Raw genomic sequence first — 27430 nt, 5'->3', positions numbered from 1 at the left:
GAGAAAAGGAAGTGGGAGAAAGCCATGCAGTCAGAAATGGACTCCCTACTTCAAAATGATACATGGGACTTGGTGCAGCTACCTGCAGGCAGAAAGGTTTTGCCATGCAAGTGGGTTTACAAAGTCAAAGTGGATTCAAATGCTTTACCGAGGTATAAGGCCAGATTGGTTGCCAAGGGATTTAAGCAGGAGAAGGGCATTGACTTTGATGAGATCTTTTCCCTTGTAGTCAAGATGACTACTTTGAGAGCAGTGTTAGCTCTTGTTGCTCATGAGGACATGGATTTATGTCAGATGGATGTGAAGACTGCTTTTCTTCACGGAGATCTCCATGATGAGATCTATATGAGTCAACCAGAGGGATATGCTGTTAAAGGGAAAGAGCAGCTTGTGTGTAAGCTCAAGAGGAGCTTGTATGGACTCAAGCAGGCGCCAAGAGAATGGTACAAGAAGTTTGATGCCTTCATGCAGTCCCAAGGGTATCATAGGTGTGAGACCGATCATTGCTTGTACACCAAACGGGCAAAGGATGGCAGTTTGATGCTACTCATTCTATATGTGGATGACATGCTGATTGCCAGTAAATCTCCGCAGGAGATTAGTGCTTTAAAGAAACAACTGCATAAGTCTTTTGACATGAAAGACTTGGGTGATGCAAACCATATTCTTGGCATGCAGATTATTCGTGACAGGTCCAAGGGACTTTTGTTTCTGTCACAGAAGGAGTACATTGACAAAGTACTGCAGAGGTTTAAAATGGAGGGGAGGAAGTCTATTAGTACCCCGTTGCCTCCACATTTAAAACTCAGCAGTAAGGACAGCCCCAGATCAGATGATGATAAGGCTGAAATGGCCAAGGTTCCGTATGCATCTGCAGTTGGTTCTTTGATGTATGCCATGGTTGCCACTCGTCCGGATATTGCTTTTGCGGTGGGAGTCATCAGCAGGTATATGGCAAATCCAGGCAAGCGGCACTGGGAAACAGTGAAAGGTGTCTTGAGGTATCTCAAGGGTACCAAAGACATGTGCATATGCTATGGTAGGCAGGATGCATTGGTGCATGGTTTTACAGATTCAGACTATGCAGGGAATGCAGATAACCGGAAGTCTACTACCGGTTATATTTTCACATTTGCAGGAGGTGCTATATCATGGGTGTCTCGGTTGCAGAAATGCATTGCACTGTCAACCACTGAAGCTGAATATGTTGCAGCCACTGAGGCTTGCAAGGAAGCAATATGGCTTACTCGGCTGGTGGGAGATTTGGGCATTACAGGAGATATGCCAGTTTTGCATTGCGATAGTCAGAGTGCTATCATGTTGGCAAAGGATCCGGTCTCTCATCAAAAGACCAAGCACATAGATGTGAAATACCATTTCATCAGGGAGGTACTGGAAGACAAGCGACTTGAACTTGTGAAGGTGCATACTGATGATAATCCTGCAGATTTGCTGCCACATCATGGGATTAGGATGAGACCATTCTTATTTTATGGTCTTGTATACAGTAACTGTATATTGCTGTAATTTTTATTCTTTTCTCCCCTTTAGGCACATTGGCCTTTAGGTGGGAGGTTGTTGGGGTAAAGGCACATTGCCTCCCTTTTATTAAAGATATGACATCTATGACTGTCTTAAGACAGTCATAGGGTGAAAGCCTAATCCTAATAAAACCTATGAGTTTGTGGTGTGGCTCAACACTTTACACCCACACTTTTGTGTCTCCCCCTCTCTCTCTCTGTCTCCTTCGTTCCACTCCCTCATTCTTTCCCTCTCAGTGTTGACCATTTCTTGGACCTTGACTACAAGCTGTGATGTCGGAGCCGCGGTGTTGCATTGTCGTAGGGCTTCTTGTATTACCTCTTGTCTGCCTTCATTCTTCATTTCTGAAACTATCTTCTCCAAAGAAGCAATGCGGAGCTTTGCATCTCTGAGTTCTTGCTGTAGCCGTTCGTGTGGATCAAGCTTACTTTGAAATCTATGATAAGTCAGAGCATAGGGGGAAGGCGTCAATGCCATGGCGGCATAGGATGGCTTCTTGGTGGCTGGAGTCGATGGGAAAAGCTTCGTTTGCGAGAACTCCATATTGAAAAAGACCTGCGCAATCAACGACCCCTTTATTTGAGCTAACACCTCAGACTGAGCCACGGGCTCAGCTCAGCCTGGGGCTGGGTTAGCTGATGAGAACCCCCCTTGTATGGCGAGCTATAAGCAGGCGGAGGTGGAGGCGCTAGTACGTAGAGGGGGCTAGCGAATGGAGAGGCTAGGCTAGGCTAGCGGGTGGAGAGGCTAGCATGCAGCAGCGGAGAGAGAGCAGACGGGGAGGCTGAGTGGCGGGAAGGCTGAGCGGCTGAGAGGCAAGGCTGATGGGGGAAGCGGAGCGGGCGAGCAGAGAGGCTGAGCGGGGGGGGGAGAGAGAGAGAGAGAGAGAGAGAGAGAGAGAGAGAGAGAGAGAGAGAGAGAACACACAAAGAGATGGGCATTAAGGCCATAGTCACAATGAAATGTGTTTCATCGAATCTGAAACGTTTCGAAACGTTTCAGGTGCAATGAAACGTAGTGTACACTGTACTGTAGGGTATACAAGGTTCACACATTTCTCAAAATTGTACTTTTTGGAGGCGAAATCTTCCGTACGGTGGCGCATATGCACAGTCCTTCTCTTCAAGTACCTGCAACCTCCATAGCCAAGCCCAGCAGCCTCCATGAGGCCATAGCCTGCTCACAGCAACCAGCTATCAAGCAAGGTGACGAATCTTGCACTGCAAGCGACCGCTTTCCTTCTCCAATCAACAATTTCGCTGCCAGTGAATCTCCAAACGTCAGTTAATCGTGGCCTCCGTAGTACCTGCACACTAGTCACTACAGCCTACAGCCTACAATGACAAGGAGGTGCAATCAATTGCATGCAGCATAACTTGAGCTCCGCTTCAACGACGAACAGTACAGCAACGACTACGCTTGGCACAATGAGATTCGAACTTCAAGCAATTCCAACAATTCGTAATTGTTAGCACATAGTTGACGCAGGTGCTTTGTTCATTGACAATTCACTGGCCCCTTTTGTTCATTGACAGTTCGCTGGCCCCTTCTGTTCATTCTACGGTGCACAGTGCTTTTTTTTCGTTGTCCCTTTTTTTATGCTTTTTCTAGATCTATCACCTATGTCATTGCTGGCAGCAGCTAGTTGCATGCTGCTAATTGCCAATTGGTGTAGCTAGCTATTAGCTAGCTGCTCTGAGTATTGGAAGCAGCTGGCTGCTCATTGCCGATTAGTGTAGCCAGCTATTAGCTAGCTGGCTGCTGCTCTAAACATTAGTTGCAAAATTCTGATAGCTATCTGCTATCATGATTTTTTGTGCTGCAGGCAACAGATTATCAAAGGGCATTATTGCTTGTCATAGCCTATAGGTCAGAGCATCAGAGGGGACTCCAATTCCAAGGACAGCACAGCAGCCAGCTAATTAGAGATGGGCCGAGCAAAAGATGTTGTTTGGGAGCAAGTGGACCTGGAGCATCAATATGGTAGCTCAGGCTCAAAGCAATGGAAGTGCAAGCCTTATGGTGGGTCATTTCGTGGCAGTGCACCTCGTGTGAGGTTACATCTCCTTGGCATTTCTGAAAAGGGTGTGCATCCTTGTGCGAGAGAAGTTCCACATCATGTCATTGTTTCTTTGGGAGGCACACCAGGTGGCCCATCAAAGAGAGCAAGAGTCAAGGCTACATCAACAGAGGTAGGCCTTGGATCTCCACCCAGCAGTCCCATTGTGTCTGTCACATGTGGACCCCCTCCTCCAATTTCCCCATCTACACAGGGTGCTTCTTTTTCTGTTGCTAGTGCTTCCACTAGCCATGCATCAGTGCGAGTTGTGAAGCCTCCAAGGCTTCCAAGTTCATCCAGGATACCACCTAGGCCAGAGACTCTACGAGCCAGTTGGGTCACAACTTTGCTTGCATCTGCTCGTCAGGCCACTTGCAAGCTCTTCTTTGAGTGCGACCTTTCCTTTAACCTTGCTCGTACACCAGCTTTGTGCAGGCGGGAGCTGAAAGTAGAGGCCTTGTCAGTGGTTGACAAGGCACGAAGCATGGTGACTTTCTTGACAAGGATGCATAAAGCCCTTGCAATTTTTCGACAGCATAGCTCCCATGAGATTCTCAAGTAAGCAAAGACCCGCTTTGCCTATCTTTTTAGTCTTGTCACGCTTGGTAAAGGTGAAGCCTAACTTAAGGCGGATGGTGTGTGAGAAATGGTTCAGCTGGGATAATTCCAACAAACCAAAGCCATGTGCCTTTGAGGACATTGTGTTTGATGGTGACTTTTGGCAATGCAGCTGAGGAGATTGTGGGGATTGTGCAGCCCCTTTTCAGTACCCTTCGACTTGTTGACAAATAAGGATGCACAACTGGACTCGTGTATGAGTTCATGTAGAAGGCTGGAGAGGCATTGAAAGGGTGCACATGGCTTGATGCATCAAGGTAAATATAAATTCAGGAATCCTCAATTTTCGATTAGCTGCAATTAATTTTCTTATTTGCAGCTTTCAGATTTTGCATGTTACATTTGCATTTAGATCCTAGAATCTAGATTTGCAGCAACCTTAATATTTTTCCCTGTGCACACTACAGACAGCAAGAGATCATGGCCTTGTGGGAGAGGAGATGTACATGGTTCCATAGGCCTATCCATGCAATCGCACACATTTTGCATCCGCTATGGAGGAGGGAGGAAGGACTGATTGGATGATGCTGAGTTGACTGCAGTTTGGACAGGTTTTCTTTGTAATGAAGGGGAAAAAGAGGCCAAGTTAGAGGCCCTTTAGGGGGAAAATGTGGAGGGACTATATAAGTCTCCATCCATCCCCTACTATGTACTTTTTGATGTGACATCTAATCCTATCTACTCTCCCTTCCTCCTTCCTGCCTACGCTCACTCACTCTCTCTCTCTTCCCTACTCCCTCTCAATCTCTCCCTCTCTTTCCTACCCCATTCTCTCTCTCCTACCCTTTCCTCTCCCTCTTTCCCCCTCTCTCTCTCTCCCTTCTGCTCCTCTATCCCCCTTTCTCCAAATCTGTCCCTACCCCTTCTCTACATTGGTATCAAAGCTCTGACCCTGGACCTTTGTCTTCCCTTTCACCTTTCCTTCCGCATTGAAGCAACACGCAGCATCAACGCCAGGCACAGCCATGGACGACTCAGCTTGAAAGGCTGTAAGCTATCAAGATTGGTTTAGCGAGCCTGACAACCTACGTCAACGTCAACAACAACCAAGCCTTAGCACCAACTTGCTATCTATTCGTAGAGCAATTGATGACCATCTCGAATCCTGAATCAAATTTCATCGCACCAGCGTCAGCTCCAAAACTCAACGTCAGCTCTGGTTGTGAAATTTTGAAACGGGTAGCCTCTGCTAGTCATCGCCTACTCCTGCATCTACCCGACCAGCTCCCTTCCATCCACCGAACCATTACCCGCACCAGCTCTACTGCAAACCCGTCAAACTGCCCCGCCACCGTCGTGACTGTTAGCTAGTATCCCGTCAGTCTCCTTTTGTTGTCTGTGCCAAGCTCTCGCAATCGACGCCAAGCCCTCACCAACTGTTGTCACTAAAGGAGCCCTGCGCTGCCGCCGCGACGCCATTTCCAACGCCAACCTTAGACTAAGGTCTAAGGTTGGATACCTAACTAGGTTGATTCCCGTGGGTCAAGTTAGGTCAGTTAGGTATACTTAGTGGGGTGGGTTAGGATTGTAGTTAAGGGTTAGGTTTAGGTTTGGTTAGTTTGGACCTAGGTTAGGTTAGTACTAACTAGGGTTACAAGGAGGGTTAGGTTAGACTAAGCTAGTGTCTGAACTATCTTACCAGTCCTTAGGTTAGTAGTCCCAAGTGTCCTAGGTGACTTAGGGAACCCCACCCAAAAAAAAAAAAAAAAACTCAGAATTCCAACCTCTTTTAGGGGTTTTCCACAGCCCTATTTGGGCTCATTTGGACCCCGTTTTCAAAGCTTCTTTGACGACCCTTCTTTCGAGCCTCTCCATCGACATTTTCGTGTTTCCACGCATTATCTCAAGTGCTTATTACGCAAGATTTTGTTATCCATTTCCCCTTGCCTATATTCGAGCTCTTCTCTCCAGGGCTAGTCCCCATGGCACCGAAGCGTGTCCCTCGGGATGTATCGCATGACACTGATGAGGCTGCTCAGAATGAGTAAGTGCCTGCCACAGCGGTTGCATCCACTGTTGGTGCAGAGGTTCCTTCCACTCAGACTCTCTCTTGCATTCCAAGAAGTCCAGGCAGTGCAGACGCAGCTTCAGGATGCCCTTTCCTCTATGCTCCAAGGTGCTTTCCGTTAGATACGACAAGAGTTCAGCCAGTAGCTTACCATAGCCATGGCTATGCAGGATACGGCTCTTGTTCAGATGGGACAGCAGATTGGTCAGCAGATCACCTCTGCCATTGCTATGCACGATAAGGATAAGCAGCCCCCACCCCAGCAAGGGGACCATTCAGACAGTCAGGATGTTTTGTCTGCCCCACGCAGGGGTTATATGGCAGATGCCCGTCGTGCCTATGAGCATTAGTCTTCTGGACCATTGCATGTACCCCAGCTTGGGGAATATCTGGACATAGATGATGCATTTTATGTGCCACAGAGCACCTTCTTGCAGGATGTCACGCCATGTTTTGGCTCTCAACTTTCTGCATCTATGCAAGCCGAGCCGTGTCTTTTGGGCCAACCCGTTGGTGTGCATCAGGCTAGTGCTCCTTTCACCGCACCAGCGAGTATGCCTGGAGTTGGCTTGGGTTTATATGGCAGCCCACACCCCTGGGAGAGAGATCAGTCCTCTTCTCAGCCCTTTGGTATGCCATCATTCCGGAGAGATGCATTTGGCAGAGAGAACCAGCCCGGAGTTCATGCACCTATCGCTCAACCAACGAGCACATATAGCCACACGCAGCCAATGCATCAGATGGCAGCAACTTCTACGCAGTAGGGGGTTGGTGGTGGACAGCAAGCCACTTTTGATGATATGTTGGCAGATTCTTTGCGTTCATACAAGACCCTACCTTACGCCATCAAACTTAAGATGCCCTTCTCCGATTATGTGAACCTCAAGCGTGATGATGCCCGCACTTCTGGAGGCTACACACACAAGAATTATGCAGCCAAGGATAGGAAGGACAAACTCACATTGCGTAAGTTTAAAGGGGACACTCGCACTCCCAATGAGTTGGAGGAGTGGTTCACGAAGCTGGAAGACTATTTTCGCTTCTACCGGGTTTCAAAGAATTGATGGTCACTACATTTGTATCTCCACTTGTATTGGATCAATACTTGGCTGAATTTTATGCCTTGTCACAGACCGGTACGGTCCAAGAGTACTTGCAACATTTTTGGAGGCTTTCCGTGCAGGACGTATCTGAAAAGGGAAAGCTACTGCGTTTCATCCATGGGTTAAGTTCTTCTCTTGCTGCAGATGTGAAGGCACATAACCCTCAAACAATTGAGAGGGCAGCTCAGCTTGCAGAAGTATTCGAGCCTAAATATGCTGGCAAGCACAGAAATGCCATGGGCAGCTCGCATGCTATGGGGTATGACACTGGGTCGAAGCCTAAGTTTGCTGAGTGGACTGACGAGAAATCTGCAGCAACACCATTTCCTCGCTTTCCTACTGTCTCGAGTAGTAAGATGCCGTATGCCAGGCCTTACAGGTATCCTAATGCCAAGCCTAGAGGCAAGCCTACTGCTGGAAATGAGCAGGCTGAGATAAAACAGCATACACGGGCAATAATGGACAGCAGAAAGAAGGCCAACTTATGTTTTAAATGTGGCGAGAAATGGACTCCTGAGCACAGGAATGTGTGCAAGATGCGCAACAGTGGTACTGCCAAGCTCAGCATGATCATTGACCTCTCACATGATGAGGATTTGTTTGATGTCCCAAGTTCTTTGGATACGTCTCAGGATGAGATGGCGAATACACATGATGCAGATGAGGCTGCCCACTGGTGGCATGAGAGGCCGTAGGCCAACAATCTTTTTTGTGGAGCACCACGATGTGATACCCTTTTATGCACGTGAAGATGCAGGTGGTAATGCTCCTATGAACGAGGATGAGGTTTATTGGGAAGCCCAGCCAACACTCTATAATCAGATTAACAGGGATGATCAATGGCAAGATTGTGCATGTGTTGGTGGACAGCGGTAGCACCCACAGTTTTGTTAACAGCAAGACCTTACAGAGGGTGGGACTGATTGCTACTGAGATAGACCATGGGCTGAGAGTAGAAGTGGCCAATGGACAGCATATGATCAATAGATCTTGTTGCCAAGATGCAAGGATTAAGTTCTCTCATGACTATACATTTGCAGGTGATCTCTTGGTACTTGACATGGGCCCAATAGATGTTGTCCTAGGCTGTGATTGGTTGCAATCACTGGGCAAAATCAGCATGGATTTCAATGCCTTAACACTTAGCTTTGTCCATAGGAATGGATCAGTTACATTGCATGGTATTGCAGCTCCTAAATTGCAGGTCATTTCAGGAAGGCAATTGGCCAGAGAGCTCAAGAGGGGCAGCGCCATATATGCATTAAATGTGTCAGTAACTAAAGAGGGTGGCACTCCCCGTGTTGATGATTGTGATATGCAGAGATTGCTCTCAGAGTTTGCATATGTGTCTGCTGATTTGCCATCACAATTGCCTCCGAGAAGAGATGTAAATCATGCCATAGTCCTGGAACCTGGCAATAAGCCAATCAATAAGGCCCCATACCGACTCTCTAAGGTAGAACGGGAAGAAGTGGCAACTCAAGTGAGGGACTTACTTCATAAGAGTTTCATCACTCATAGCACTTCTCCTTTTGCATCCCCTCTGCTCCTTGTGAAAAAGAAGGATGGTTCTTACCGTATGTGCATTGACTACAGAGACTTGAATAAGGTCACCATCAAAAACAAGTTTCCCATCCCCAGGATAGATGACCTGTTGGATGAACTCAAGGGTGCTCAGTTTTTCACTAAGATTGATTTGAGGTCCGGCTATCATCAGATTAGAATGAAAACAAGAGATGAGCACAAGACAACGTTTCGCACGGAGAGGGGACTGTATGAGTTCAAGGTGATGCCTTTTGGATTGACCAATGCACCAACTACCTTCCAGGCACTCATGAACAAGATTTTGCAGCCCCTCCTTTTTAAATATGTGCTGGTATTTTTTTATGACATCCTCATTTACAGCAAGGATAAGCAGGAGCACATCAGACATGTCAAGCAAGTGCTGGAAATTTTGAGGTTGCATAAGCTTTATGCTAAAGCCAGCAAATGCACTATTATGGCACAAGAGGTTGAGTATCTTGGTCACATTGTGAGCAAGGATGGCATTCGAGTGGATCCTGCAAAGGTGAAATGCATTGAGGATTGGCCGCAGCCACGCAACCCTACTCAGTTGAGGGGATTTCTAGGTCTTGCTTCCTTCTACAGGCGCTTTATTCGCAAGTTTGCCAAGAGGGCAGCCCCCCTAACAGACCTTTTGAAGAAGGATGCTTTATGTGGTCTACAGATGCACAGCGCAGCTTTGAAGACCTGAAATTCGCCCAGACTCGTGCTCCTGTGTTGGTATGCCCTGCTTTTTCACGTACTTTCATTGTGGAGGCAGATGCCAGTGGCAAAGGATTAGGGGCGGTGCTAAGACAGGAATATGGGGTAATTGCTTTTGAAAGCAAAAAATTGGATGCCAAGGAACTAGATTATCATGTGTATGATCAGGAAATGTTGGCTATCCTCCATGCTTTCGAAAAATGGCACCACTACCTATATGGTAGCAAAATCAAGGTTAAGATAGATCATAGGACACTCAGGTATTTCCTTACGCAGCCCAACTTGTCAATGAAGCAGAAGAGGTGGCTGGCTAAGGTTCAGTCTTATGATTTTGACATCGAGTATAGGAAAGGGAAAGAAAACGTGGTTGCAGATGCCTTATCCCATATGTGGGCTTGCAGTTTGTCTGCCATTTCTACCATCTACCAGGAGTGGATTCATGGTATTCAGGAAGAATACATGCAGAATTCTAAGGCAGCTTCCATATTTGTGGAGTTACAGAGGCCATCGAGCCAGGGGCATGCTGAATATAAGCTGCATAATGGGCTGTTGTGGTGCAAGGACAGAATTTATTTGGTGCCAGATTCAAAGTACTGACTGCTGGTCTTACAGAAAATGCACTCATCTCCTATGGCAAGACATGCGGGTATTACTAAGACATATGAAAAGGTCAAACAGAGCTTTATTTGGGATGGCTTGTGGCGGGATGTAGTTAAATTTGTCACTGAATGTTTGCCCTGCCAGCAAAATAAAGTGGACAACCGGTTACCCACGGGTCTCTTGCAGCCATTACCTATTCCAGAAGGCAAATGGACTCACATTGCTATGGATTTCATCACAGGGTTGCCTTCCACAGAGCAAGGATGGGATAGTATTTTTGTAGTGGTTGACTGAATGACAAAGCAGGCCCATTTCACACCCACTAAGACTCGTTATTCAGCATCACACATTGCTTGGCAGTTCATCGAGCATGTTTTTAAGCATCATGGTTTCCCTCAGGAGATTGTCAGCGACAGAGATGCAAAATTTATGGGTCACTTTTGGTAGGAATTATTTACAGCAGTGGGTACTTCTCTTACACCTAGCACTGCTTACCACCCTGAGACGGATGGACAATCACAAAGGGTGAACAAATGGCTGGAGGAGTATTTGAGGCATTTCTGTCATGACACAAAGAAGTCTTGGAATAAGTGGTTAGCACTTGCTGAATTTTGTTACAACAGAACCAAGCACATCCCTATTGGCATGAGCCCGTTCGAGGCTATGTATGGATGCACAGTGGGTATGCCATCTTTAGTTGCAGACATGGCTGTGAAAAATCAGCAAGCAAGAAATAACTTGAAAAGTATGGATGCACCAAGAACACCTGTAAAAACTTATTGATAAATGACTTGAAAGCTGTGAACATGACTCCCTAGAATGTGGCCGGGGCATTACAAAGGCCGAATGGCATGACTCTATATGCAAAAATACCCCATTCTGTAGCAAATGCTGTTTTTGATTGGTCTTTAGGAGCAATTTGCACTTGGTTATAGCCACTGAAGCCATCCAAGAAGCTATATATTTCTGAACCTACTACCTTTTCCAACACTGTTTTTGTTAAGGGTAGGGGATAGTGATCCCTTATTGTGGCGGCATTCACATTTTTTAAGTTTACGCATATTCTGAGCTTCTTGTTGCGTTTAGGCACAATGACAATGGGTGAAACCCAATCAGTGTGCTCTATCTCGTAGATGAATCCGGCATCTAGGAGTTTTTCCAGCTCGTCATAAACCATGGTGCCATATTTAGGATTTGTGCGATAAGGTCCACATACCTTAGGGCGTTATCATTTGTACTGCCACATCTCGTGAAATTCCTTTCATCTCTTTGTATGACCATGCTAGGCAGTCACGGTATTCCATTAGGCCACATGTCGGACAACATGTCCAAGTCCTTCCTGAGCTACCACCTATGGATGAGGAGAGCCACATACTCCATGTTCCGGAGCGCATCATGGGTTTCAGGGATCACGTACTCCGAAACAAAGTCTACACCAAGTATCATATCAAGCAGCAAGGACTCCCTAAGGATAAGAACTCATGGCAGCCAAAGAGCATTGTCCAGGACAACCCCTATCTGCTACCGGGCTGATTATTATTTGCTGTTTGCTGCACCTATTTAACAGCCCGCATATGAAATTTTGAGGGCAAAATTCTATGGGAAGGGATGGCTGTAATGAAGGGGAAAAAGAGGCCAAATTAGAGGCCCTTTAGGGGGAAAATGTGGAGGGACTATATAAGTCTCCATCCATCCCTATTTAACAGCCCGCATATGAAATTTTGAGGGGGAAAATGTGCACCTATTTAACAGCCCGCATATGAAATTTTGAGGGCAAAATTCTATGGGAAGGGATGGCTGTAATGAAGGGGAAAAAGAGGCCAAATTAGAGGCCCTTTAGGGGGAAAATGTGGAGGGACTATATAAGTCTCCATCCATCCCCTACTATGTACTTTTTGATGTGACATCTAATCCTATCTACTCTCCCTTCCTCCTTCTTGCCTACGCTCACTCACTCTCTCTCTCTTCCCTACTCCCTCTCAATCTCTCCCTCTCTTTCCTACCCCATTCTCTCTCTCCTACCCTTTCCTCTCCCTCTTTCCCTCTCTCTCTCTCCCTTCTGCTCCTCTATTCCCCTTTCTCCAAATCCCTTCTCTACATTCTTGAACGGGCATATCTAGATGCAATGTTGCAAGATGACTTGGAGAACCAACTTCCTCGCATTTAGGAACTCCTTTGGGGAGTTTGGCTCATCTCAGCATGTCTCCATGAAGCTCAATTGAGGCCTATTACTTGGTGGGAGAAGTATGGTCGAGGCACACCAGAGTTGAGGCGGATTGCCCTTGTCCTTTCACAAGATTGCTCATCTAGCGCCCATGAAAGGAATTGGAGTGTGTTCTCACTTATGCACACTGAGAAACAAAATAGACTAGGCACTAGACAACCTGACAGTTAATTCATATGTGCATTGTTAAATTTATGTGTGAGCACTGCATATCTATTTTCTTTAAAACTTTTATATGCATGCAACATACAAAGTTCATGAATGGAATCAGGATACAGCGTTACGTTACATGTATTTACTATTAATTCATTCAGTGTATGGTAGGCTCGTATATGTCCATGTCAATCTAGGACTCCTGAAGACCATACAAGGTCCACAAGAGGTAAATCCTGATAAGATACGTGTGCAGGTCCTTGAGGATGAAATGCTTCATCCTGTGCATGAGGATGATGATGCATATGCATTCATTGTTGAGGAGTGGGCTTTGTTGGCACATGCCACAAGATCTCGAGCACGTAGACGAGCAGGAAGTAGCAGCACCACCTTTAATAGCAGCTGCTCCAGAAGAGCAGAAGACATCATCATCATCGGATCAGGATGCATCCTCTTCTTCATATTTTGATAGTGATGATGATGCTGATGAGAAGGAGGAGGAAGGGCCCGAGGGTCAGGGGGAAGATTCCCAATCTTGCTGATTAAATTTCATCATTACTAATTAGCCATGAGTCGTTGAGTACTCATTGCTAAGTTGCTCAATGACTTGAATTTTCAGACTTTTGAATCTAGATGCTTCAAACTTGTTCCTTCATATATGGGCTTCAAACTTAATATTCAGATTTCAGTAAGATTTGAACTTTAACTAAGTTTGAAATTTAAAGTTTAAGGCTTGACTCTTGAGCTTTGTAATCTAGATTCTAGTCTAGAGATTGTCTACAAAGAGTGAATTTGATAACTTGATTTCTGTCCATAGTTCTGAAAACTGAAATCTGATATTTAAAGTTTAAGGCTTGAGCTTTGTAATCTGAAATCTGATTTCTGTCTACTCAACTGATATCTGAAACTTGAAGTTCGTTGCTTAAGGCTTCAGCTTTATAATTTAGATTGTAGTCTAGAGACTCTAGACTCTATATATTGCTGATTTTGTAAGTAAATTGCACTTTAAATTTTGTGACTTGTCTTTAGAGTCTACATTTCATCATTTCTGTAAATGTAACTGATTTCTGTCTACAGTTCTGATCACTTTCAAAATCATCATTGGGTATTACAGGCATTCTATGAAGTCTTTTTGTGACTTTTTAGCTTGTTTTGCACAGTTTTAGCATACTAAATGTATGCAGGGCAGAAAATTTGTATTTTTTAGACCCAAAAATACAAAGTGATTTTTTTAAACTTCCCCATGTTTTTTGAAACGTTTCACGTTTCGAAGTACTGAAACATTTCATTAAACTATGATTGAGGCTGACAGGAATAGAAGGGAGGGAGGAGGTTGACGTAGATTGAAGGTAAGGTGTCAAATCAATACATCCCTGCAAATCTGAAGGTGTGGCTTTCCTTCCTCCAAATCCTCCTAATTAGACCGTTTGCTAATTTGTCCCCTAGTGCTAACCCCACTGACTTAATGAGCATTTGGGACAGCAAATGCTGCTATCAATGTGCCAAAAAGTACGGGCACTCCTGCAGAATACTTTTAAGCTGCCACTTCTGGCAAGTCCTTCCATTTGATGAGATGCTCGATGTAGATCTTGTTGCAAAGGACCTGGTCCTGGAAACCATAACATGTAGAGGATGTGGCCCTTTTCATCCAAAGGTGGCAGCTCAAACAAGACTTGCACATTTTTGGCCGCGGTTTTAGCAGTGTAACATGAAACACATCATGGATTTTTTAAGAGTGTCGTATCCCCAACATGTGAGCCTGTTTGGTGTTTGTGTTGGTATTGCTATCTTGTGAAGTCGTGATGGATACCTCCTATATTCATTGGCATACTTCTTTTGCCTTTTTGTTTTTGCTCAAACAAAGATTGTTTCATCCCTTCAAAAAACTACGCGTAAGTCATTATATCTCAGGTATGTTGTCATTATATCTCTGGTGCAAAATGAAATACTGAAGTTCCAAAAACAGATATCTTTGCAAAAACTCTCAGCAAAAAAACCTCAAAGCAAGGAATGGGAAGTTTCATCTGAATTTCACTGTCTTTGCCACTCACTTCTCACGACTCAAGATAATAATGTCTCCTTCTCATGTCATATTTTTAAGGAACTTCTAGAGCTTTGCCCAAAATTTGTCGTAAAAGCTCTTCATAAACCCCCCCTCCCTCCCTCCCCTCCCCAACCTCCCCGAAAAAAGAAAACTTTTCCTGATGTGTCCGGGGCTGCAGCCTGAATCATGAGAAGTATGCTTCGGGCAACTCCTTCAACCTTCCAATGCACTTAGCTTCTAAAAGCCACATTCCCCACCTAGTCCAGGCAAACCTCAAATATTGATGTTTAGGTTGGTCTATGGAAGGTAGAGAAAGACTCATTCATACCAATAAAAAGCAACAATGTGCCCTCAAATTTTAATGAATCATATATCATAGAAAGTAAACTTCCAGTTCATAATACTTTTTTATCTTTCACATACCTTAGTCTTCATGGTGAGCGCATTCCTCAAAATGATAGCCAATTGCCGAATAAAAACAAAGGCATGCTGATAAGAAACAGCAAGATCAATTCCATATAGCTCCACCACACAGTTAGCCATAAATCGAACCCGTGGTATAGTAGATGCTTGGACAAACTTTGAGTTTGCAGCATACTCCTTGTAAATGCCTTTGAGGCACGAATCCAGAAAATCTGTTCCCATATGTATTGCCATTTCCCATATAAATAAAAAAGAAATCAGAGACACTGCACCTTCTCCTCTGCCCCAAAAATGAAGTGCAACCTACACATGGGACGAAAAGGCTCATCACTGCAGTATAATCAGCTGGCCAGTAAAAATTGATGCTGCAGATGCTAAAACTCAAAGTGGTATACCTTGAGGTATTTACGTGCGAATCGAGGTAATGCACCCAAGAAACATGTAGAAGCCTTCAGCCTCCGAATTGTAAATGCAATCATCTGATTGTCAGTCATCTGATTTAAAATGTGTAGCGTGTTTCCTAGATAAGACCTGATGAAGGGCTCCACTTTTTTCCATCGACTACACTTTTCCAGCTCAGAAACTGATATTGCTTTGGCATTCTTCTCTTCTTTCCCATTAATGCCTAGAAGCTTTTTAAACACACCATCTATCTCAGATAGGGTGAAAAACATAATTTTGTTGAAAACATGACTGCTACTTATACTGTATTTATTTGCAAATTCGTCTTCATCTCCATCCCCATAATGGCAAGCAGTTCGATATGCCCGAAGAAGATTGCAAACAGTCCCAATATGCTGTTTCTCCTTAATGATCTTACACCAAGCTTCGACTAATGAGGTGGATAGACTTGAGGTCGATGCTTCGAGTTTGACTATTTGATCTTCAGCATCCCCAGAAACAACCTGTGTTTCGTCTGCATCTTCTGCATTCTGTTCAAAAGAGAAAAAGCCCACACAATTATTTGTGAGAAAGGGACCTCTATGCAAAGGCCAGGGATTTGATGCAGAGGTCGCATCATGGACATGTCGAGCAACTAACTGAAAGAACTGAAAGGACATAGCACCTTGCAAGGGGAAGAAAGATCACCACTTCATCTTCATCATCAAACTGAAGCAGCTCCTCATCGTGTTCCCTTAAGAATTGGAAAAATTCTGGATCCTGGCGTTAAAAAATAAGGTTAAGAGAAATCAATTGATCTGTTCCCAAAACCGAAATTGCTTGACCACCATTGTGTAACAAAGGTTAACCCATGCATTCCTTTAATGATTCATTCCCTAATGCTCAGTCAACCATGAACTAAGATTTGAGTAGCAATTTCTTGGAGATTTTGCCAAAATTCGATTCTGACTTGATAGACTGCATCGCCAAGCATGCTTTAAGGCTGGACCAAGAATCCTTACACAGAGAGTAAGTTTGACCCAATTTGAGGGCCAAAGCTCCTCTCAGGCTGGCTCAACTGTGTAACATTCATGTAAGAAATCCTAGATTTACTATATTTAGAAATGTGCTAAGGAACAGAAAGGAGACTGAAATAGCAGAGAACAAGGAATAATTGTATTGCTTGAGTGTCTGTAGGGTATCTGTTGTGTGTCATCCATACAATTGGGCCTCTCTTATATAGAGAGTGAAGAGTTACACATGAAAAGGTGTGTACTCCAAAGGGTATGTGCATGAAGAGGTGTGTACCCCTTGTGAAGGGTGTGACCCTTGATGAGAGGATACATTACAATAGGAATGTCTCTTGAAATCCAGCATATGATTTCTGAGTCTTCTGGGGATCTTGAGACTGTCGCTGCCCTTGATTACCGGAGTTTTTTCGAAACCTGGTGTTATCTTGAGGGCGAGCACCTTTGGCCATAGTAGAGTTCTATGTGCGATTAGCACTCTGCTTCCCTGTGTTTTGGAAATTTGTAAATGCGCTCTACGTAAGCAATAGCGCCAGCTGTGGTGGTGATGTTTGCTTTAAGGACATCAATGCGTAACGAGGGATTTAGGCCTGAGATGAAAGCATGAAGGCGATCATCCTCAGTTAAACCATCAATCTCCAGCACCAATGTGGTGAACTGAGAGATGTAGGAAGACAGGGAGCCCGTTTGCTCCAACTGTCGGAGTTTTGAACGTGCTTGGAAGTCCGCATTGGCAGGTATGAACTGCTTACGGAGCACGTGTTCAAAACGTTCCCATGTTAACACACTTTTGCCGTCCTTTAAGCATCTTTGCCACCATAGAAAAGCTGTATCCTTGAGGAGGGAGGCTGCCAAGGCGATCTTTGTGCCTTCAGTGAGATCAACAGTATCAAAATACATGCGCATTTTTGCGAGCCATTGGTCAACTGTTCGGCGATTGCGTTGACCAATGTAGGCTTCCGGAAGTTTGATGTCAAGTCTTTTAGTTTTGGAAGCTTGAAGTAAACGGTAGAGAGCACGTAGTTCAGTGTTTTCTACCTCTGGTGGGAATGAATCCACATAGTCGTCTGGTTGCGTCACGTCATCCTCTGTATGTGTGGTACTGCGAGAATCTTGAAGTTGTTGAACTTTCTGAACCAAGTCGGAGATGCTGTCTTGAAGCTGGGAAATTTGAAGTTGCAGTAGTGTTTCACCTTGTACGTTGACTTCAGGGGTCTTTTCTGGACTTAAGTCTTTGATCTCTGGAGAGGCTTCACGCGAGCGTTGCGACATATCGGAGATCCCTGTGAGAAAAGCGCGAACTTGCGCTCTAGTTTGTACCATTCCTGGAAGAAGATTTGGGCTACTCCCTGAGGTTGCTCATGTTGGAGGAGGCAGGCGAGGCAGGATGGAACCACTCGTGGAAGTCTGGTAAAGGAGGTCCTGTCTGAGGTAACACTGGTGATGCCGAAAGTGGTGTTACTGCTCGTGAGAGGACAGGAGTAGGTTGCAGAGTCCACGGATCTGAGAAGGGATAAGGAGCTGTTGTCGGAAGTGGAGGATATCCAGGATTCACAGTGTAAATACTGTCTTGGAGAAGGTACAACCTGTAGAGGAGGATCTCTAGGAGCTGAAGGAGGTGGAGAGTACCCTAGAGATGCCGAAGGTGAGGAGTAAAATTCTCTCCAAAGATGGACAGCAAACTCTTGAGGAATATCGGGTTCTAGGTATCTTCGTGTCTCATGAAACACAACCTGTACTGTGCTGAGGAAGTAATGTAACTGAGGTGCCTGACGCAAAAGATATAGGATGTGGTCCAAATCACTAGGAGGGCACGTGACACAGAAGACCCACGATGCAAAAGCTCCGAAATGGGCTGGTTGTGCAATCTGAACACGATATTGTGTGGTAGATGATGCCTGAGGTGTCCTTGAAATGCCGGGTGAATTACCAGGGGTTTCCATGCTTTAAGGGAGATTCTTTCATTTGCTGTAATTGGAGAATGACAAGAGAATCCTTAAAAGCAGAATGGAAAGACTCCACCTGGCAATGATTTAATCTGCCAAATTGTTGCGTAGAAGATCGCAGATCTGGGCCTGGTATTTAACAGGCTGTCTTCATCGCGATAGGAGGCTGAAACTGCTGCTGATCTTGCAGGAAAATGAAGCGAACCAAGGAGAGCAGGCTATCAATGGCGCAACAGACTGCAGGTACCCGATTCTGGATCGCAATAAGGGCTGGCGCACCAGGCTGCTGCTGTCATGGGAGACTAGCGAAACAGAAAAGGGCTGGCGAGGCTGGTGTTGCACACGTTGCAGGCTGGAAAGGAGCAGGGCTGCAAGGGCAAGGAAACTAACAGCGAAAAAGGCGAGGGGCTGGCAGCGAAAATGGCCCGGCTGGCAGCGAGATGGTGCGTGAAAACTGGCAGCAAGCTAGCGTGGGCTGGCAGCGAGATGGCGAGGCCAAGGCGGGCAGCGAACCAAGGCGGGCTGGCAGCGATATGGCGAGGGCTGAGGCGGGCAGCGAACCTGCGTGGCTGGCAGCGAGATGGCGAGGGCTGAGGCGGGCAGACCCTGCGTGGGCTGCCAGCAAAATGGCGATGCTTGAGGCGGGCTGCTGCTGTGTGGAAATCCGTACGGTGCATGCAAATCCGTACGGAACGTCAAAGAGGTGCACCCCTTTTTTGTTGGGGGCTGCCTAAGATTGGGTGGTTGCCCATAAATTTAAATGGTGGGTTTAATTAACCCTAGGGTAGCTAGGGTAAACCTAAGATTTGGGGCTGGGTTTTTTCATTTTAACCCCTCTAGGTACCCTTTTATAGGTGCTTGGTGCCTAAAAGGTGTGCCTGTTCGAAGGGGTGTGACCCTTGGAATAGGTGCACCTTTTCATGAAGGGGTGTGTCCCTGTTTTTAAAAGGGGTGTCCCTACATGAATAGGTGTGTCCTTTTGTCTACGATGGGGTGTGTCCCTTGAATGAGGAGTCGAGACTCTTCATCAAAAGGTGTGTCCGATGGTGGAAAAGGTGCGTCCCTTGGTTTTGGGACAGCCCAAGCACCTGAAAAGACACGATTTTTGTCGTGTCCATTCACATCAACTCGTGATGTGTGGGAGATGGAGAGGCCATAGATGACTTTAGGCAAAGTTGGCGCTAAAAATTTTTACGCTCATCCTCTCCATCTCTTCCATGCACAATGTGCACAGATATCCTTCTAGTGGAAAAGATGTATCAGATCGGCGCTAGAAGGTGGGGGGCATTTCCTACAGGCAGGAGCGAATTTTGCTCTGATACCACTGTAAGAAATCCTAGATTTACTATATTTAGAAATGTGCTAAGGAACAGAAAGGAGACTGAAATAGCAGAGAACAAGGAATAATTGTATTGCTTGAGTGTCTGTAGGGTATCGATTGTGTGTCATCCATACAATTGGGCCTCTCTTATATAGGAGTGAAGAGTTACACATGAAAAGGTGTGTACTCCAAAGGGTATGTGCATGAAGAGAGGTGTACCCCTTGTGAAGGGTGTGACCCTTGATGAGAGGGTACATTACAATAGGAATGTCTCTTCAATAGGATGTCTCTTGTGAAGGGTTGTGCCTCATAGAAAGTGTCCCGTCAAAAGGGCATACCCTTCCACAAGTGTCCATTCATCAAACCATCCATAAGTCTAGAAGTAGAGAAAGGAATACGTCACAGATCGTGACAATTCACTAATCTTTTCTGATAAACAGAAATTGTGGGAAATCTGTACTCTATTCTCACTTATGCTCAATTGAATGCTGTAAATGTATTAAGAATGGAAGAATTTCAAAATTTGAGCTGAAGTTTGGGCCCTAGAAGCTGACCTGAGAATTTCAAGAAACTGCTACAATTTGCTCATATCTTGCTTCAAATTGAGCTTGGACAACATATACTGAATCGCAATTGCTGTTAGCAGGCTTGTGCAAAGTATCATTTCAAGCTGGATTGATTTGCCCCAATTTTGGAGCACTTTCTCTTGCTGTCAGGCGCAATTGACAGATACAGCTCATCCCAACTGATTTTTAGCAAGTTTGAGAATATACTATTCTATCCTTCGCTTATGCTCTATTGACTTCAGTTAATGCCATAAATTTGGGAAATTTTTGAATTTTGGATCGGAACAGTGAATATTATTGAATTTTGGAATTTTGGCTCAAAACAGTGAAAATTCCTGAATTCTGGAGTTCTCTGTTTCTGAATGCCTACCAGAAAGTCTGGAAACCAGTCTAAAAGGCAGGGCTTATTGGAATCAGACCCCAGGATGGTGGATGAGGCAATTGAGGACCCACACAGGTCTGAAAGCATTGACATTTTGGTATTGGGATCTACTGCAGCAGAACAGGCTGAAAGGGGCAAGTAGAAGTAAAGAGCCTGAATGCCATAATCAGGGTTCTATAGAAGCCATCCATCAAGAACCAATGCAACCAAATGCAGGAGCAATTAATTCGAAGTTGTTTGGGCCAAGAATTCAGGGTGCTAATTCATAAAATCAAGTTCAACAATCAGAGAATGGATCAAAGGATGCAAAATTTATCTGCAACCATGAACAGAGGCTTTGATCATCTCAGGAGAAATCAGATTCTCGAAGGGAAGAGACCCATGGAGACTACCCTGATTCTGATGACGAACTTGAGCCTGTGACTAAGTCTGAAGGATTTATGCATCAGCTAGAAAAGCTCACCGTAGGTATGAAGAGGCTGCAACCAAAGCAAAAGACCTTTCACAGGGTCCAGCTCTTTTAGAATTAGGGAGAGAGAAAGAGAGAGTAAGTTAGGGGCTGGACTTGCAACAGAACTTGTGAGGGGTTGCACAAGGACAAGAAAAGCCTTATTGAATTCAGCTGGAGCTAGGAGCTCTTGCTGTTAAATCCTATTTGACATTAGTACAAACGGCCATGCCTTTTACAGAATTTAGGGCAGAATGTTTTACTACTTCGCTTATGGGATAATACCCCAAAACTGCCACAAGGCATCGTTCTAGCAGCCTTAAGTACAAAGTACAAAGCCAATTAAAAAGCCACTAACTAACCCCCTTTGTTACAGTCCTCCCCATCCAAATTCTGAGAAGTCACTGGAACTATAGAGGAAAACAGTGAGAAGAATAAATGGTACTGGACCATCTCCAAGCAGCAAGGATTATTACTGCTGCACAATAGATGAGGGCTGCTAAGAAGACTCGTCATCTGGACTGTACTTGAAGTCTTGAAACCTGTTATAACTGTTCATTGTGTATGGTGGGATGACAGTCCAGACAACATATATAGCACCCGTAGCCTGCGCTGATAAGATAGCTCCATCCAGTGTTGGTCCAAGCTTCTGTCGTGAGTCTGAAATTGATAGTTCATGGTAGATGACTTGACATGAACAATCCACACAATAACGGCTGACATCTGACCACCAAGTGTACCCACAATGGCAGCCCCTTCAAGATGAAGCATGGGAATGCTCACATGGCAATCCCGATTTGAGTACGACAACACGTGATACGTTTAATAGCTCTTTGCCCATGGCTTGAGGCCTTTTGTAAGCCTTGTGCACATCATATGTAGAAAGTGAACTCATCACAATGAACTCAACAGATCATATTGATGTTGCAGCCATGAATACAATTGTCAGCAGCAAAATCACGCCTTCTTCTCCCAAAATAAATTGAGCTACAGCCATGGAAATCAACCCTTGGTTTGCTTCATCTGTGGTAACAGGGAAATTCAATGCTAAAACCGGTAATCCAAGTGATGTTGCTAATACCAATGGAATAGGACTCCACCAAGGATGTATGCTTGAAATGCAGCTTTGGCTTGTCTGCAATGGCACTCTGCCAGTAACACTGATCAGCCCAAATGCTTCCAAAGGAAGAAATCTGACTCAAGATCCCAAATTCCTAACCACCTTGGTATACTTTGTCATATATGTTGCCACCCTTGTTGCCAGAAACAGGTGCAGCTCTGGCATAAGCTCCATAATTTTGCCAAGACCCTTCAAACGTTCCCCACACGATGTTAGTTGGATGCGTACACTTGTCAACGAATGGATTGAGAGTGAAATATATAATCACACGATGCAAGTAAGATGATGTAAATGTAGCCTTAGTCCTCCCATAAGAGTATAAGTCACCACACTGATTGGGAACAACACTAGAGCAGCATGCATATTCATTCCTGTAGCTGCAACAAGAACATTGCCAGTTCCAACAAACAAATAAAATGGTACACGTGAAGATGCTGTTCAAATAGCATAGATATAAAAATACTTGAGTGGCCTGGCAACAATACTTGCTGAAATAGTGCTTCCCATTAGCCAATTAAGCCCATGATCCAATGAGGATGGGTTCAATCTCACTGCTTGGACAGATTTGGAGTGATGACGTTCTGGGTGCTTCCAATATCAACCAAGATGTGGACAGATCTACAATTAATACTTCCTTCAATCTGAGAGTTTGGGCACCTCTAGAGCCCATCATAGCCTATGGAGAGATGCTGAACAAGACAGATTGAGTGTCCCAAAACACTTCATCATCCTCAACACAAGAGTTTCCCTCAAGTTCTCTACCATCATCCATATAATCATCAACAATTTCAACATTCCAATGTTGGCATGTTCTTGGGCATTTTGACTGGCAGTCACCATCAATCATGGTACTTCCAAAAGTAAAGGTGACACCACTTGGATCAAATGCAAAAGAAGACTTATTACCATTCATTGCCGTCAACCCCTTTCCTCAAGGCCTTCCTTGGCCTTCCTTTCCAAAAAGGGGCCTGCATGGGCTTGCCACGTGGCAGCCCATGCCTTGGGTTGCCCTAGGCCCCCTCTAGTGGGGCCTTTTTAAAAGCCTACCAATGACCAACTTGAAAGGCCTAAGGTTTTTGGGCCCCTTTTGGCCCTATCCCTTTCAGTTGCCCCCCAAGGCACAATTGCCTAGGGGAAACTTGCACACCCACATCCTGTGACCTCGCCATTTGATTACTAGGGTCGAGGCCACATCATGTGAGCATCTACACTCACACCCTCGTGACAGCATTCTTTCTGCTTATTTCAGCAATTGTACTCCCTACTCTAAATGAATGGACCTAGCCTAGACAAGCACTTAAATGCTCATTTCCACCCTAGGGCTTAAATAGAACTAGTTAAGAACTGCCTAACTAGGTAAAATTAGTTTAAGTTAGCCACAATTAGAACCAGTTCTGTTTCAGTACTTGCATTCTGCCATATGGAAAAATGTGTGAAAATAAGCCATGCATCAACCTTCTTCCTCTTGCCTTCCTAGCATCCATTGCATGCAATAAAAAATGCCTAGGCATTGATTATGCTCTTCCTTTTCGTGTGATTCCATCCATACTACAACCAAACTTTCTTCATCCTTCATAAGTGTAAGAGCATTGCTACTAATCCAAGACTTTGGTGAGCATGGTCTTGTACTCTACTCCTTACCAAGACACACATGGGCCAACAGTAGCCACAGCTTTGATCATCATGCGCCATTGTCGAGTTCTTGAGATATTGAATACTAAATTGCAATCAATCATAGTCCTATATTTATCAATCTCTGTAATCCTCGTGCTCTTTTGTCCACTGCAGAGTATTCTGTCCCACGAAATGTGCTTTGAGTAGCAACAGGATTTCTCGGGTCAAATTCTCCATTCTTTGGAAACTTCATTGTAGCTTAGTTGCTCACCTGTAAAGTCACACTATGAGAAGAAGCATGAGCATGATAGCATTGGTGAAGAGGAGATGCAAATGCATCATAATCAGCCACCCATCCCGTAATTGGAGGAGTTGCATGTTGAGAACAGCCCGCGAGAAAGATGATGTGGCATATATGCACTTCACATAGACGTGCTTACATGGTACACGAGTCACATGTGATGTATGACCGATAAAACATGCCAGCCTTATCAATGTACTTACGTCACATGACAAACACACATGATGTCAGTCGGTGATGTGGAAACAACCACCCGTAAAGGCACAACCGCTTGTAAATGTGTAGCCACATGGCATGGTCAGCAATCGACGTGCCATCAACCAAGTGTCAAGCCGGCCTCAAGATCACCTTCAGGTCGGTCTAGTCATACCACCTGGTCGGCCTAGTTTAGGGCTGATCAGACCAAGCATAGCCCATGTGTAGGCTCTTTAAGTGAGAGTTGCACTCTCACTCTCCACAAAATGCACGTGCCTTCTTCCCTCCTCCATCCCTTGAAGGCTGCAAGAGCATCAGGTGTGCATCCAAGCACGTTGGTCCTTCACCTCCCATCTCAAGAGTAGTGCAAGGAAGGCTATTAACATCTAGTAGAGAAGAGACTAGTTTCTAGATATTATAACTGTGGTGGAGCTTCAATTTTCAGCCTGATTGGGCTATATACATTCAGACTTGCATTGCCTCTTCTATATATATATATATATCTCTTTGTGAACATTCTTGGTTAGAGACTCCTTCCGCTTGGTGAAATCTCACATGGTATCAGAGCCAAGTGGGTCCTTTTGAGAAGACATTGAGAAGAAGGCGACAAATCAGTCCATCTACAGTTCATGCCTCTCCATGCACTTGAAGATGTTGATTCTCATAAAGTTGACCAATGTAACGAAAAGCACCGTGACAATCGTTCATGCATTGCTTTGGCATTCTAGCACTAAGCACATTGATGTCAGACGGGAAAGACATCTACTAGACATATTCACCAAAGAAAAAATTATTCCCATGCACGTGTCCCTTCATTATGCATGATGATGCAATCTCTAAGAATCAAGTCAAACTCCTACAATTGGCTCCCCCCCAAAAAAAGGTCAACTTCGTACAACCATTTTCCTTTAATACACTCGTGGGTTACAATATCAAGTGTACACTAGGAAGTGATATATGTAAATCAGTGTATAGGGTCCTAGACGATTAGCCAACGTTGAAGCTACTGCTCTCGAAAGCATAGTTTACAAGTTTCTACAAATCATATAGCTGCTCTTATAGAAGATGACTAAGTATATTTTTTATAAGGTTCATACCCAACATGCAGAGAACCTTCTAAAGAGCAAACATGAAGACCCTAATCAGTGCTGTAAGGCATCCCTCTTCTCCTACCTTTTGTTGTAGTCTTTCCAGCTGCTTTTTGTGCTTTTCCACCTCAGAGCGAAGTAATTTGTTCTGAGAATGCAGATTTGAACCTTCCTCGCTTTCATCGTCTGCAAACAGGGCAAATCTTGACACTTAGAAGTTCAACAATAAGAATTCCTCCAAACTAGCACGAGTAAATTCCAAACTCCTGATGGAACAATTGTTGTGCGGCGAAACAAACCTTTAAAACAAGAAGGGAAAAATAATATGCATTCACGAAGGGAAAAAGGGCTGTTCAGATCATAGAAACAGGAAGAAAGCAAGCAGATATTCGTAACACCGCATTCATGAATTCTACCTTCTGATATATCATCTTGGAGTTCTGCAGGTGTGATATCAATAAAATTGTCCTCTCCATCCTGATTCATATTAAAACGGAAGCAGTCAAACACGGCCATTAGACTAGCAAAATACATTGACTCAGTTTGATAGAGGCACACCTCCATTGTTAAACTGTCATCGATTTCACTGTCGTTTCCATCATCAGAAGCCTCATTCTCATCACTTCCAGCCTCCAAAAAATCTCCGTCCAAGAATTCATCAATGCTCATGTCCTCTAATTTCCTATTAAGCCGTTAGCAAATTAGTAACATAATATATCCACCATCGAAGAGTTTAGAAGTTTGTGTTGCTGTAGTTGAAGTTGAAAAATCACAACAGCTTTAGATATGTAAAAGCCACATACTAAGCAATACAGAAAACTTTAAGATGCATCAAATGCACAGATATATACTTTGCTGTGAGCTTTTCTCCCTTGTGATCGAGCGGAGGTGTTGATTTCCCAGCTTTGACTTTACTTTCAATTGAAGCTTGCTTCCGCGAAAGCGCTCTCTTCATGGGCTTCAGTTTGCGGCGCTTGGCTATGGCACCCTTCAAGTGCTTTCTAACAAATTTCCTGGCACTTTTCACGGTCTTCGCCATCTCGTTTCGTTTTTATAAACTACCGATCTGAAAGGACACAGCAGATGATCCAGTGTGAGCAAAACTGATATCGTTACAATGACAAGAAACCGCCATTGTTGTTGGGAGGGCACCTGAGAATAAAGAATTGGGGAAGGAAGGTGAGGTGATCTGCGTCGCCAAACAAGAGCAGAAGTCACAAAAGACGATCCAAAAACAGGATTTCTATATGAAATCCAAGCACAAACACTCTGGTATTAGGTCTTCTTGTTCGAGTGTTCCAGAGTGGCGGCTTAGCCAGCAGTCGCATGTGGCTGGGTTCACACCACCCGGCGCCCAAGTTTGGGTTCACACGAGTCGCGCCAAGGTGCGCCTGGACCTCCCCGCATCGTTGCTGATGTGGAGACTATAGGGTCCGCTGTTGACGTTCTAATCCATGACACGGTACACCACTGGGTATTGAAGGTCTCCTCCAGTTTGCTCTTATTCTGGATAGACTCGAGGAGTCCATTGAAATGCCAACAAGTTTTGAGTAACCTCCTCTTCCAGTCCAGCAGCCAACGGCTAACATGGAGATGGGGATCTTCACAAAGCTAGACTAGCACCCAAATGTTGAGTCCAGCACAGAGTTCAACAATCCACCATCATGGAGACGTGATCCCAAGCTACCAGTGGGACTGGGATATCCCCACTAGCATACGCGGGGACCTGCTAGGCCGATTGGTGATCACACCACACCCTGGCATACTCATATCCAACAATTTTTTCTAAAAGAGAAAATGTGAGCAGTAGAGCTTTGATAAGTCGATGGCAACATCACTTTTATTGAAGAGGGGAGTCTGCCTACCTACCACCATCCAACAAGAAAAACATGGTGAGAACCAGTTAAACCTTAGTTGGGAAGACATGTGTCATAAACACCCCTCCCTTGTTATCGGAGTCACAATAAAAATAAATACTTAACCATTGACTTACAAAGCTAG

General features: G+C 44.7%; 1 protein-coding gene and 1 pseudogene across 1 annotated transcript in view; both read right to left on the bottom strand.

Moving 5' to 3' along the window:
- Window positions 1–26761, bottom strand: part of LOC147892012 (Noc2p family) — a 43337-nt gene extending 16576 nt beyond the window's left edge. The window contains exons 1-8 of the mRNA XM_087388121.1: window positions 26582–26761; window positions 26281–26495; window positions 25988–26111; window positions 25846–25906; window positions 25515–25615; window positions 16129–16200; window positions 15435–15971; window positions 15040–15342 (exon numbers count right to left, since the gene is read on the bottom strand). Of these exons, the coding sequence (XP_087244247.1) occupies window positions 15040–15342; window positions 15435–15971; window positions 16129–16200; window positions 25515–25615; window positions 25846–25906; window positions 25988–26111; window positions 26281–26468 (1386 nt within the window). The 5' untranslated portion in view covers window positions 26469–26495; window positions 26582–26761. The remainder of the gene's footprint in view (window positions 1–15039; window positions 15343–15434; window positions 15972–16128; window positions 16201–25514; window positions 25616–25845; window positions 25907–25987; window positions 26112–26280; window positions 26496–26581) is intronic.
- Window positions 21611–23144, bottom strand: LOC147892013 (urea-proton symporter DUR3-like; annotated as a pseudogene).
- Window positions 26762–27430: the final 669 nt, after the last annotated feature.

The sequence above is a fragment of the Dipteris shenzhenensis genome, chromosome 17, assembly GCF_047967505.1.
Source record: "Dipteris shenzhenensis isolate YYH24624 ecotype China chromosome 17, Dip_SZ_1.0, whole genome shotgun sequence".
In the NCBI taxonomy this organism is placed as follows: domain Eukaryota; kingdom Viridiplantae; phylum Streptophyta; class Polypodiopsida; order Gleicheniales; family Dipteridaceae; genus Dipteris; species Dipteris shenzhenensis.
This window is presented reverse-complemented; position numbering and strand designations above follow the sequence as displayed.